The 14,271-nt window shown below is 42.9% G+C and overlaps 1 protein-coding gene across 1 annotated transcript in view; it reads left to right on the forward strand.

Moving 5' to 3' along the window:
• Positions 1–723: 723 nt before the first annotated feature.
• Positions 724–14,271, forward strand: part of SH3GL2 (SH3 domain containing GRB2 like 2, endophilin A1) — a 97,376-nt gene continuing 83,828 nt past the window's right edge. The window contains exon 1 of the mRNA XM_061441202.1: positions 724–825. Coding sequence (XP_061297186.1) covers positions 781–825 — 45 coding nt within the window. The 5' untranslated portion in view covers positions 724–780. The remainder of the gene's footprint in view (positions 826–14,271) is intronic.

Here is a 14,271-nt window from a genome sequence, read left to right on the forward strand (position 1 = left end):
GTTAATTACTGTTCTGATAGTGTTTATAACACTGAACTGCTAAAGTACATTACTTTTATCTGTTTCCTAGGCTTCTACCTTCAAGCCAATAGCTGCACCAGCAGGCTGCAACGGGCAGGCTTTAGCTTTGCTTTCTATGCATCGCTGACATTACATGGGAGAAGAAAGCACTTTTTGAGGGATCCCCGTTAGCCAGGGTTCGGCTACCATCTGCGGTCCCAGCCAAATCTCCCCTTAAGAAGACGTTTTGGCTACAAACGTTTCTCCACATACCCAGACCACGTTAATGCGGCTGAGGGACGGAGAAGATGGCCAGGGAGCCCCCGTCTGTGGCCCACACCGGCGCGGGGGGTGGCGATGGCAGCAAGGGGGGGGGGGGGGGGGGGGGGGGGGCTTGCAGGGTGACCGCAAGCCTGGTGATGGAGAGACCGTGAGCAGGGGGACACTGAGGGGCAGGCGGGGGTGCCGGGCAGGGCTTCCCGCAGCCAACGACTGCGCAGGGCTGGAGGCCACCGGAGCTGCCCGCACGTGCGTGAGGGGGCGAGGGGCGGCCTAGCGCGCCCCGTGGAAGGCGGTGCATCCCGCCCTGACGTCACAGCGTCTCCGCACCGTCGCTGCCGCCGTCTGGCATCTTCTGCCAGGTGTGCGAGTGCGGTCAGTGTGCTCCGGCTGCGCGGCGGTTGGACCTGAGCAGCTCCCCGCGGCTGCGCTCGGCTTCCCCGGGCTCTCCCCGGCTCCCCTCCCCTCTTCTCGTCTCGGCCGCAGCGCCCTGTCCTCGCCATGTCGGTGGCCGGGCTCAAGAAGCAGTTCCACAAAGCGACCCAGGTAGTACCCCCCCCCCCCCCCCTCCCCAGCCCCTCGGCAGCGGGGTGCGGGGGGCTCCGTGCACACTTGTGCGTGCACGGGTGTGCTGCGTGCGCGGAGCATGAGTGTGCGTGGGCAGTCACGCGTGTGCGCTGCCTGTGAGTGCGCGCGGGGTTTCACTCGTGCGCGGGATGTCTGAATGTGCACGGGGTGCGTACACATCCAGGGGTACGCGTGGTGCGCGAGTAGTTCGCGGGTTTGCGTGGACGTGCCGGAGCGTGCACGGTGCGTGAATGCGCCCGCGTGCGGGGGGTCTGCACGGGTGACCACGCGTTTGCACGCGTTTCCCCGAATGCGTGTGCTGCCCTCCCGATCCCGGCCGCGCTGCGGCAGGCGGGGAGGGGCTCCCAGAGCGAGGGAGGGGGCGTTGGGCTGCCCGGGGGAGCCAGCGCGGTGCTTCGGGCTAGCGGGGGAGGCAGCCGTGGCAGACACCCGCTGTGGGCTTCCCGTTCTTTTACCGAGGGTTGTTGCCGTGTCTCCATCTGCGTTTCTTGAGTCTAACTCTGTAAATCAACAATAAACACGACCTTCTTTTCTTTCTCTTTATTCCTCTTCTGATTCCAGAGTACGGCTGAAATCTGAATAATGACGTTTGATCCTGTTGCTTTAGGCATGGTGTGATATTGCGGGAAGGTCAGGGTGGATGTTTCACCAGTCTTTGAGTTGTTTCATAATGTAAAATCTGTGTGTTAGTCTGTAAGGGCACAATTTCTGAATCAGGTTCTGACTCAGCGTGCTTTGTGGATAAATCTAAAATAGTTTCACAGAAGTCAGGGGAATTTCTTTCGATTTAGAGATTTGAGACCAAAACCAGTGTGGTATGCCTTTTTGTTTGTTAGTTTGCAACTCAGTGCAAAATCCCCCTTTAGTTTCCTACTAATCGCCGTTGCAGGCGTCTTCAGGTAACAGCGCTGGTAACTGTAAGCAGTATGTAGGTGCCGGCATGTAAGATAAATCTGCTGTTACACCTTCCCACACCTGAATGCAATGGGATATGTCAAGTCCTGTGTGGCCCATGCAGGCATTGAATGAGATTGTGTCTCACTTTTCATACTACATTGTGCTGCATCATTGGTAAGGAAAGCTTCACAAGAAACCTGTTGTCCTCATGACAGGTGTGGTAAGGAGCAGTTAAGGAGTTAAGGGCACATGAGCCCATCCTGCAGTGCCCATCTGCTGCTGCTACTTGGTTATTTCTCCCACTGCTACCAACAGTGCTGTCAGAAGTCTAGGAATCATAATTGCTGTGCTGAGTTCTGGTACCAGAAATAAGAGTTACAGTGTCTCTGTCATCCAGTTTTAAGAAGCAGACAAGATGAAGTTCACTTTTTGATAATAGAAGTCTTAGTTCTCCATTATTGTAAGCTAATGAGTATGTGTCCTCAGCAGCAAAGGTAAATAATTTTTTTTGAAGGGAGCATGATGTGAAAGGTCTGTGAATGTTGTTCTGTCCTTCAGACGACACTGTTGCAGTGATTGTGAGCAATACTGTAATTTAGAAGGAAGGAAGAGTTTTAGCTGGCTGGAACAAAAATACAAAGTTCCAGATGCCAGATTTAGCAGCCTGGCATCAGATGACCCAGGAATTTTTGGGCCAAGCCTGACTTTAGCAGAGTGTTTGTAGGCAGGCCATGAAGACACATTCATGTATGAGAATGACTCACAAGTACGTTGCAAGACTGATCTGTTTATTGGCTTGTTTTCAGTATGAGTGAGAAATCCAGGACTTAGTCGTGCTGACCTTGCTCTAGAGAGTAATCTTTTTGCCTAGGGATTAATCCCCAGGTGAAACATGGATTGATATTCCCAGGATGAAGCTTTCCAGATAGGATTAAACAAATGTGAAGTTTTAAAAATTCTGAATTATTCCTTTGGTTCTTATTCATGTAAGAACTTGTGTATGATGTGTTATTATAATAGAGTCCTAAGTCATACTAGAAACAGTTTCAACTTATTTTGCAGGTTGCTGTGTCTTTTAACCCAGTTTAGCATTGTGCAGTCTTGAAGTCTCTGGTTTAATTTCTTTCATGCTAATAACACTTGTAACATTAGTACCCCTTAATCACAGTTTACAATGGATGCCTCATTGTTTGGGCATACTGTTGTATGGCCCATCTCTAGAAGTGTTCAAGGCCAGGTTGGATTGGGCTTTGAGCCACCTGATCTAGTGGAAGGTGTCTCTGCCCATTCCAAGGAGGTTGAAAGCAGGTGATTGTAAGGTCCATTCCAACCACAACCCTTCCGATGATCCTTATTATGAATATAAAATATTATTAATACAAAATACAGTTCCAAATAGAAGTGTAAAGATTTGTGTCACAATTTAAATGCTATAAAAAGTGTGCTTTTTTTGGGGGGAGGGGGTGTGTTTGGTTTGTTTGTTTTCCATCTGGAATGGGTGAAGCAATCCTCTTTTATACATGTTTTCTACAGTTGCTAAACTCATACTGAAACAAATCAGTTGTGACCATCATTTTCCCTTCATCCTGAAAGAGCATGTTGGACTTAGCTGACTCCTCTTGTGGTGTGGAAACTTGTGAACAGGTAAAGGAAAGAGGAAAGAGAGCCATTGGCAGGGTGGCGTGGCTCTGATAGAGCCCAAACAGGCTTTTAGAAACCATTCTCTGTTGGTTTCTCTCAGTGTGGAGTGGTAAATTTTAAGATGAAGGAATGGGAGAAAATTTTTGATCTGGGAATAAAGACTGGTTTTAGCAAAAAATACTTAGTTGTGGAGGGGTTTATTTCCATAGCAGGTAGGGAAATTCTCTGTTTGTGCACTCTAGCTTGATTGCCAGATAACGTATTTACATTTGGCATCATTCTCCTGTGTCCTTTTATTGATATTACATAATTGAAAGGGTGAAAAATTGACCTTAATCTTAATTGCCCTTTAGTTGAATACTCTGTAACCCTTCTGGGTTGTTGATGGCTTAAACAGTCTGGTCCAATTTCTAACCCTGTTTCTAAACCTAATAGATGGAACTTCTGCTTTGTGTACAAAAAGATACTGAGTTGGTTTCTTGGGGGGGGGGAATTCTCAAGCATCTGTCAGTGCAGTATCCACTTAGTATATGCAGTTTCCCATTTTATGTATGTATACATAAAGATGGAACACTGATTGACATGCATCTGCAATTTTTGTGCATCTGTGGAGGCAAATATCTGTGGATGCTATGCTTAAAACGCAGCCTGCATCATGTTTTATGTCTTGACTTCCATTTTCACTGGAAGTATTACACAGTGAAAAGTGGCTGCTCTTTTTCATTCATGCAAAACAGCATATTTAACATATAAATATGCCCTTCGGCCATCAGCATACTGATTGATGGCATGCGTCATAAAAGTGCTAAAGCAGCATAAACAGGTTTAACTGATGCAGATTTTGCAGAGGTTAACTGTGCAGAAAATACTGTAGTTTTATGTAGCTGTCAAGTGCAAATGTAAGGGAGGTGCTGAGGTTGCCTTACACATTTGTTGTGGAGAACGGAGGGTCGAAGAGCTTGAACGCTGTCACGACCTACTAGTGTGTCAGAGAAGTCTTTGAGTTTTCAAAGTTCAGCAGGAGGGAAGGAGTTGAAAATCTGCTTTGCAGGCCTCAAGGAGCTGTTGTCACTCTGCAAGTACATCTGAAGAGAATTGGCAGCATTTGGTGGGAAGTGCTCTGACGAAGCAAGCCTGTGGCCCTCTTCTCAGTGGAGGTCTGTGATAGCTTCAGGGGCAGCTGAAAACACCTTTACAGCAACTTTTTCTTCTGGAACTAGAAAGTCTTGCTTTGTGCTGCTTTATAGCAATTTCTGTGACTCTTGTAGTCATCATCTTTTCACTTAGTGGTCCCTGATGGACAATGATGATGCTGGTCCTCTCTTAAATATATGGAGGTATGCTGACAAAAGAAAACTGAGCTACAGCATGGTATTATTGTCATGATCTTTGCCACATTTGAATTGTCTAGCCTTCAGTGCTTATCTAATCCTGCAGTTAATCTTGGAGACAAAACAGTAGCTTTTTCTAAACCTAAGGTTATAGCACATGTCATAGGAATCCATCCAACCTGTCACAGAAGTGATACAAATTGAAATAACTTTTTTTTTGGTTTTTTTTTTCCTCCTGGGGAGGGAAGACGGAAATTCATATTTACTGTGCTAACATTTTTCACAAGCTTTCTCTTTATAGAGGCTTTATAGACCTGCATGGGGGAGAATAAAAAGTAAGAATTGGGTGTTTGAAGTTCAGCATAATTTCATTTGTCTGTGGAAGGAAAACTCAGGCAGTTTTGGACAGAATGGTTCATGGATGTGTAATTCTAATCGATATGATACTGATGATGACATTGTGCCCATGATGGAGGCCATATCTATAAGAGTAGATGGCATTTAAAATATTTTTCTATTATGTAACCTGAAGTTGGGGCACACTGAGGGGCAGCAGTCTGCTCTTGCCTCCTTTCCCCATCACCATTCCCCCACCAAAGAAGGGGTGTTATTTCATCCCATCAAAGGTGCTGCTGAGGCAGCAGCAGTGTAATCTTGCTCCTGGCAGCCTACACCGGCAGCTTGGTGTGATGCCAGAGAAAGTCTCCTGAAAGAATGAAAGTTCAACCACTGGTTTGGCTAAATGGGCCTGTCACCAGACGAGCGCTGATGAAGTGAATCCACATCTATTTCAGAATAGATAAGTGCCACTAGCTGGGTTCATTGTCAGCAAAATAGCAGGTTTCATATTGATATAATTTCCATTGGGCTGTGTTTTGGTCATGTGTTGCTTGGGTTTGTTATCACTTTGTCAAATGGGGATACCATACTGAATCCTTCGTAAGCAAAAGTTCTAAAATGGAGCAAAATGTTGGCTCCCCCAACTTCATCCCCTACTCTGATGTCAGGAAAGTGTTTTACACTGTTAAAATATTTACACCCTACTCTGCCTTCTTCATATTTTCATGGATTTCAGTTTGATTTTTTTTTTTAGTAATTTGTGCAATTTATTTATCCATCAATTGTTATTTTTTGACTAAATTTCAGTTATTATTGGGTGCAAAAGCCTTTAAATGTGAAGACAATTTATCTGAACATCTTGAAATAGGGTTTGTTTTCCGCCTTTAGTGTTGTGTAGTAGCACTGAGGACACAATTTAAGTATCTTTGAGCACTGGAAATAATTTCTGTTCTGCTTCTGTGGGGAAGAGTGCCACCACAATAAAACTCTCATGAAAATTATTCTTGATTTGATCTTTTATGACTTTCAGAAAGTACAGGACTTGCTCTTTTCAGTAGCACTAGCCAATTATTCAGAGTTCTTTTCCAGTCTGCATGATTTTAAGTCTTCAAGGTATGTGCCAGAAACTTATTTTCATGCAAAATCGATCTAGGTGCAGCAAGCAAGTTAATAATTCATAAGGTATAAATATCAAAAGTAGTGTTTGTCTTTCTGGATGAGTCAGTTAGAGCTTGTTTTTCTTGGAAAGTTAAGGTATCATAATCTAAGGGCTGAACTTGATGTGCTGCAGTTTTACAAGTATAACTCTTCAATGGATGGGGTTTCTTCTGCCAGTAGAACAGCTTTTCAACTTAATTGTTTTGCTTTGGAAAGGGTTCTGAGGACAGCCACCTAAGCCCCATCCTTCTATTGGAATGAGAGTGTTTGCACAGAAATGGCCAAGGTCTAGTGGAAGGTGTCCAAGGGGTTGGAACTAGATGATCTTTAAGGTCCCTTCCAACCCAAACCATTCTATGATAATTTTTTTAAGATTTGGCTACTCTTTCCCAAAGTTCTCACAAAAGCCTGACAAATTGTAATAAACACCGCTTCTCATGAATAATACTTTATCAAGGAATTTATAGATTTGTTAATATATGTGGTGAGAACCATGCTCTCTTGAAACAGATCGGTGTACCTCCTCTTTAGTTATGGGTTTGCTTAAGACACAAGAGGTTACAGGTTTTTTTTCCACAGGGACGCTTCTGGAATTTGCTTTTTTGTGTTGATTTTTTTAACTTGCTAGATGAATGGGTGGAGCACACTTGGCCCTGAGATGTATGAATGTGATTTTCAGGTTTGAAATCAGATCAGAAAAGCACTTAGGGTGTCTTCTATTTTATTCACGCAAAAGCTATGTCAGCTAGCGTTGAAGAGGTGTGTTCTTATTGAAAGAGTGGAATGTGCATCAGAGCACCATTAGGATGTGTCTGTCAGCAGTGAGTCTTGAAGAAACCCTAGGTAGTGAGGCTATGGTTTTTACAGTATTTGCTACAATGAAAGGAAGAAGTTATTCCTTGATACATAGCCTTTTGTGCACATCTTGCCCTACACTATCAGGACTGCAACCACTCAACAGAAATGGAGCTGTGGCAAGACTATGGGATATTTCTTCTATGTCTATGCTGGCCAAGTGGTTCAAGTACAGAAGTCCTACTGCTACTATGTAAGTGAAACAGTGCCAGTCTGTGCAATTTTAACCATTGTCCCCACCCACAAATATATTGTTCCTGATCTTTGAACTGGATTCTTTGTTTTCAAAAGATTTCAAAGACCCCTGGTCAGAGAACAGCTTGAACGAACTTAGGATTTTGTATTTTGACCATGCAATTTTTGGGAGACTTTTGTTTTTGGATCATGATTTAAAAAATAGAAGAAGATAAAATGATTTTTAATGTCAGAAATTCTTCTAATGCATGCAGGGTCTAAATGGTACACCACAAATAATTTTGAGAACAAAAAAAAGTTGAAATTCAGGATTAAAAAATAATAGTTTTTTTTTTTAACACACTGCCAACATTCAGTGCTAAAGAAGAAGTTGAAGGAAAAATAAATTAAAATGCCCTTTTTTAAAACCTGTTACCAGTTTGCTGTACTGCCCAAAAGGATTAAAAGAGACACTGACAATTCCCTGAGTAGTGTTAGAGCTATGCTGTTGTTCTTGATATGTCAGCTTTCATACCTGAGCTCCTTGCACTTAATATTTTATTAAGTTTTAATTGTGTGGCTTTTGTGCTTTCATTGAGGCATGCCATTGAACTATATAGGTAGGTAATGCTTTCCATGGGTCAGTTAGATGTACTGTGTTTGGTTTAGCCTGTATTTACTATTGACGATACTGACAACCAGAGCTCAACATGCACTGAAGCCTGCACATACTGATGAGTGGGGTGAAGAAATGATTAACAGTTCTCGTAAGTCCTTTTCATTGTGTGATGGGACATTTATATCCCTGTAATAAGAGGATGTGGTGTGTAGGGGTAACTGCAGCAAATACGGTATTTTACTGCATATGTCTCTCTGGTTCTATATAGTCTTTGTGATCTTTGCAGTCTTCCATGGTAGGGGTATGTAGATATAAAAATTTTCTAGGCTGCATGGATCTTTAAATTTTTCAGAAAGCCTTTTTTGTTACAGTTTAACTGTTTGTGTAAACTGCATAGTTTGGGTTTTTTGTCCTTAAATCTTTTTAAATCAAACATCAGCTTCATGGTGTACTTCACTGTCATGTTGCAGGAAGGATGCTTATCTGTGCTTATACACAGAAGGCTCTGTGCCTTCTGTTTACTTGTGTTTTCTAGGGCTGTTACAATTTTCTGCGCATAAGACTTAATGGCATTGCAGAGCAGCGTTGCAAGTAATAATCTTTGTTCTTTAATATGAGCTATTCACTAGCACAGAATTGTCCAAGCAAAGGACTGCAACCTGAATATAACCCATACTGTATTTTTCCAGGGGAGTGTTCAAGGGGGCTGCACACAGCAGAGGTCCAGGAGGGCATGAGTCGAGGTAACAGCACAGATTGCCTTGCCCTCAGACTGCTATAGCTCATGCTGCAAATAACTAAGGCAAATAGATGTATCCCAGTGTCATCCTACATATACACGCAGTCCTCTACCTGTGTCCTTGCTGCTCTTAGGACAAAATCACAGTGGAACAGACACTTCCTTTATACAATACTAACTTGGTATGCAAATTTTATCAGCTCAGTTGCTTGAGTGGCATCATGAAAAGTAGCTTGCAGCTGAGACTAACCCAGCTTTTTGTGTTGTCAGATGCCTTGGCAGTTTGCTGTTTTTAGGGTGATGCTGTATGTGGCAATTACTCTTTCTCTGTTGTGGTCCTGGTTTTCTCTCAGAGACTGTGAAGCTCTTAGGAGCTGTATGAATGCATTACTTGTACTTGCTTTTTTACACTACAAATGTGTTTGTTTTTTAGCAGTTCTGCCCACATAACCCTCATCTTCCCTGCTGATTTCACCTCCACATGCTCTGTGGAAAGGCTGGTGAGTCATTCCCTGCTTTCTCTGCATTTGGAGATGGATTTAAAATTCTTGAATCCAATTAGAGTGTCCCTGTAGACATGCAAGCCTTTTTCATTTCATGTTCCTCTGCTGTACTTGTCCTTGTGGTGCTAGCAGTGAAATTACTGCAGTGCATCCCCTGTTCACAGATCTGTATATGATATGTATCAAGCACTCCCAGTTATGAGGTTGTGCCCATTATACTCAGACAAGGGAGACAGATACATGCTTTTGTGTATGTGTCCATTTTTTTCATGTGTCAGCATGGTCAATACTTAAATGTGTATCTCCCACCTCTGGTAATCTTCAGTATCTCTTTGGGCAGACTTTAGAATGAAGTAGTAGGTCAGAGAAGATGACAAGCTACTGCCAACATCTAATTGGTGCAAAATGAAAAAAAATGGTGTTTCCATTGTATATGTTTGCTTCAAACACAAACAAAAGGGGAAAATGTGGATACTAGCTGCTTTTTGGAGCTGACTTAAGGAGAGCATTATCTCTTACAAATTATAGAATGAAAGTGGCTTTTGAAGTGGTGATTAATATTTTATGTTGCATATCCAAGTTGCAAATTATGGTAGTTTAATGAGACAGCATTACTATTTTGATACATAGCATAGTCAGCTGTGAACACTTAAAAATCATGAGGTGAACCATTATGATACTGGGAGGCAGGATTAAAAGCATGAGTTTTAACAAAATACTTCTGGACTGGTTTTGTATTGTTCTTGTTTTGAACCTTTGGATGGTTATGTTTCCAAACCTTCCAACAAGTGCAGGGGTGATATGCTCACCTTCAAAGGCCATGAAGTAGACATTTTCAAGTAATTATTTGCCTCCAGGCTCTGTAGCTTTTAGGAAAATACTAAATAAAATAGAAAGATTTCAAAATCAATAAAGTGAACTCCCCCATAGAGTAAGTATGTGGCCTTTTTGTTCCATTGTTGGTGTTGGGATAATATCCTTCCCAACAAGTGACCTCAGCCACTTTTCATCAGTCTTTCCCTTGAGTCTTTTCACCACCTTGGTCACTCTTCTCCAGACACGCTTTAATGGTTTGTTGTCCTTCTTATACTGAGGCACCCACAACTGCACCCAGCACTCAAGGTGAGGCAGGGCAGTGCAGACAGTCACCTCCCTCGACCAGCTAGTGATGCTGTGCTGGATGCACCCCAGGACACAGTTGGCCCTTTCAGCTGCCAGGGCATGCTGTTGACTCATACTGAGTATGCCATCAACCTAAACCCCCAGATCTCTTTCCAAAGGGCTGCTCTCCAACATCTTTTATGTATAACCAGGATTACCGCAGATTCCTGCACTCGCTCTTGTTAAATTTCATATAGTTGGTGATTGCCCATCTCTAGTCTATATAGATCACTCTGTAAGGCCTCTCTATCCTCGAGGGAGTCTACAGCTCGTCCTAATTTAGTATCATTGGCAAACTTAATGTACGTTTGATTCCTCTGTACAGATCATTTTTAAAAACGTTAAAGAGCATGAAACTAAGCCCTCTCAAACCCTACTGGTGACTTGCCACCAGTGCATCCATTTACTATAACATTTTGAGCCTGACCTGTCAACCAGTTGCTTACCCAACATGTTATGGACTTGTCTAGCTGTATGCTGGACATTGCGTCTAGAAGATGCTCTTGTGAGACCTCACTTGGAGTATTGTGTACAATTCTGGTGTGCTCAATATAAAAAGGACATGAAACTGTTGGAACAAGTCCAGAGGAGGGCCATGAGGATGATCAGGGGACTGGAGCACCTCCCGTATGAAGACAGGGGCTGTTCAACCTGGAGAAGAGAAGGCTGCGTGGAGACCTCATAGCAGCCTTCCAGTATCTGAAGGGGGCCTATAAGGATGCTGGGAGGGACTCTTCATTAGGGACTGTAGTGACAGAACAAGGAATAATGGGTTAGAACTTAAACAGGGGAAGTTTAGATTGGATATAAGGAGGAAATTCTTTCCTGTGAGGGTGGTGAGGCACTGGAATGGGTTGTCCAAGGAAGTTGTGAATGCTCCATCCCTGGTGGTGTTCAAAGCCAGGTTGGAGAGAGCCTTGGGTGGCATGGTTTAGTGTGAGGTGTCCCTGCCCATGACAGGGGGATTGGAACTAGATGATCTTAAGGTCCTTTCCAACCCTAACTATTTTATGATTCTATGCTAAGGATACTGTGAGAGACAGTATCCGAAACATGCGTAATAGCTGTGTTAAGTACTACGCATCCTCTCTTTTGCATAATATATTTTTAACTATTTATGTTCACAACAGCTGTGCATGACACTTCTTTAACCATGTCCTGGGTTCAGCAGTAGCAGTCATTTTTTTCTCCTTCTTGGTAGCTGGTGCAGTGCAGTGTTTTGACTTTTAGCTCGGGAACAGAGCTGATAACAAGGATGTTTTGGTTTGGCCAAGGACTTGAGCCTCATGCTCTGCCAGGGAGGAGGGGAAGCCAGGAGGAAGCAGAGACAGGACACCTGACCCAAACTGACCAAAGAGGTATTCCATACCACAGCACGTCATGCCCAGGATGTAACTGAGAGTTAGCCGGAAGGGCTGGGAGACTGCAGGGTTGGAGGAGGTATCGGTCGGAGCTTGGTCGGGCTTGGGGGGCGAGTTATCAGTCAGCTGGTGCTGAGGTGTTGTATTCTCTTCCCTTGTTATTTCCTTTATCATTATTATCATTGGTGGTAGCAGTAGTGATTTGTGTTATACCTTAGTTACTAAACTGTTCTTATCTCAACCTGTGGGAGTTGCATTCTTTTTGATTCTCCTCTCCGTCCCTCCGGGAGCAGGGGGAGGGCAAGAAAGGGGGGGAAGTGAGTGAACGAGTTACCTGACTGGGTTTAAACCACGACAAACCAGTTCTTAAGACTGTCAAGAAAATTATTCTTGAGTCCCCTACAAAGTTTGTTTTAAATCTCATATCCTCCAGTTCTACTTTGTGAATTGTCTTCCCATGTATAAAACTGCAGAGATGATTAATGTGTGCTGGGGGAATATCTTGATGCCAGTGGAGTAGTCTTACAAAATTGGCAGGCTGCAACTCAGTTCTTCTGCGCTGCATGGAGGGAGTGAGCTCCAGCTGAATTTCACAAAATGAGCTCTGCATGTCAGAGACTCAACAGGGTGTTTAGTGGCAGTGGGAAAGGAAGGCTCTAGCTAAATGAGGATCACTGGACCACTATGGAAATACTGGTATATGACCCTGGCAAATGCATGTGATTGTTGTATTAACTGTTGTGATTAAAGCCACTATGAAGCCCATAAAAGTGAAACAAACTGTAGAAGAGAAAATTGCTGTGCCACTTCTGTGCAAATAGCTGCTTTGGTCAGAGGTTTGCAGATCAGGAGTCATGTCAGTTCCCAGCCAGCACTTACATAGTTTTGTGAGGGCAAGTATGCAGGGTAGAGCTGCCTGAATAGGAAGGTGTGAAAAGGGAAGGATGGGAGGATGATCATGTAGTATCACTCATACTGACTAAAGAGCCTGAAGTAATAAGGAGTTATGGCTAGCTTGGGGGATAGACCAGGCTCAGGGGTACAGTGTCTATGTATGCCTTAGAGATCAACCCAGATCTCCAGGTTCTTAGAGAATGCATGAGCTGGTATTCAGTGCAGGTGATGAAAATATAGTACTTGGTGACACATTCAGTTGTGCTTTCAAAGTTTTTATCTAGGCTCAGGGTTTTGACGTAAGGCTAGGAAGACAGAATTTGATACTTTGAAATAAACAGAAGCTTGTGAAATAAATATACATAACTTAGCAAACATTTTTGTATAGGTAAATTCTGTAGTTTAATTCGTTCCAAGTAAAGAAGATGTATGTAAATTTTTAAGCTCTTAAAATACTCATGTTTATTATTATTTTATTGTAATATGTTACAGATTTTTTTTTTTGTTCTGCGTATTTCAGGGAGCTAAATAGATTCTTCTTCTGATTCAAGTTCTGCATAGTGATTTACTTTGAACTTGAATTTTCAAATAAGTGATTCTTCCTGAAGCTACTTCTGACATATTTGAAGAATATTCAAAACACAAATACATTAAAAATTTGGTGAGGACATTAAATAATTTATCCAGTGATGATGCGAACTACTGTGGTGGTAGTGAGAAAAGCTGTCTGTGATTCTGGCGAAAGAGGTAAGTCAAACTGAGAGGGTTATGGTATGTTCTTTCACTGGTAAACAATAATTGAACAATAGTTAAAGCTTCGTTAGGCTTGTGATATGTTTAAAGTGCAGATATGTGCTTGGGAGGAAGTATTCTTCATATTATTAAGTGAAAAAAAAAAAAGATATATGTGGCTTTGTATATTGCAAGGCATACATCTCTTACTGATTTTCCTCCCTGATCTTCACTGATATAAGCATGAAATACTCCAGTATTTCTTCATTTTGCTGGTGAGGCTACTGGCTGATTTGTCCTGTGGAGGTGGTTCTCGCTAATACGTAATCATGTGATAACAGGAGTAATGCTTTAACACCAGCTACAGAACGGAGCAATTTTTGCTGATTGCTACACATTTTCACAAAACTTTTGTCAGGTGTTTGTAGACTGCAACATTTATCCATGGGATGTAGAGGATGTAGACAGAAAGTCCTTGTAAGTATTTGATTGGAGCACAGAATTTTCAGTTTGCAATTGCAAGCGTTTTTTTAAGCCTGGGATTCCTTGATTGTTTGCTGTTATTTCTTAAGCAGTTTCAGTTTCTTAGAGGAAAAGAGGCTATTCAGAAGTGAAAGGCTCTGAAAGCAACAAAGACATCCAGTGACACAGCAATCCACACCCGGCTTGTAAGCAAGTGGGATATAGCTTTGTGAGAGCAAGGGAGCCTACCTTATGAGCAGTTCTGTCAACTCCTTTCGCAGTGGCATAGAGGACCACATCCTCTGGGTCTTTCCCTGAAGTTCTGATGCTGCTCAGTCAGCAAACTCGGGTTTGATTTAGATGGCTAAATGAGGGACCCCTGAACATCAGGGATGCAAGCAGTAGCATAATTACTATTGGGGAAAAAAAGAAAGGCACAGCTTTGATGGAGTATCACTCTGCAAAACACTGTGTTCATGAAGCAAGAACAGTTTGAAGGTAAGCACATCAGTGAGGGTTAATAGGCAAGACTGGTAGG

Source organism: Pezoporus flaviventris, unplaced genomic scaffold (genome assembly GCF_033815535.1).
Source record: "Pezoporus flaviventris isolate CSIRO_AGI_PZ_B2104156 unplaced genomic scaffold, CSIRO_AGI_Pfla_v1 ptg000212l, whole genome shotgun sequence".
NCBI classification, from domain to species: domain Eukaryota; kingdom Metazoa; phylum Chordata; class Aves; order Psittaciformes; family Psittacidae; genus Pezoporus; species Pezoporus flaviventris.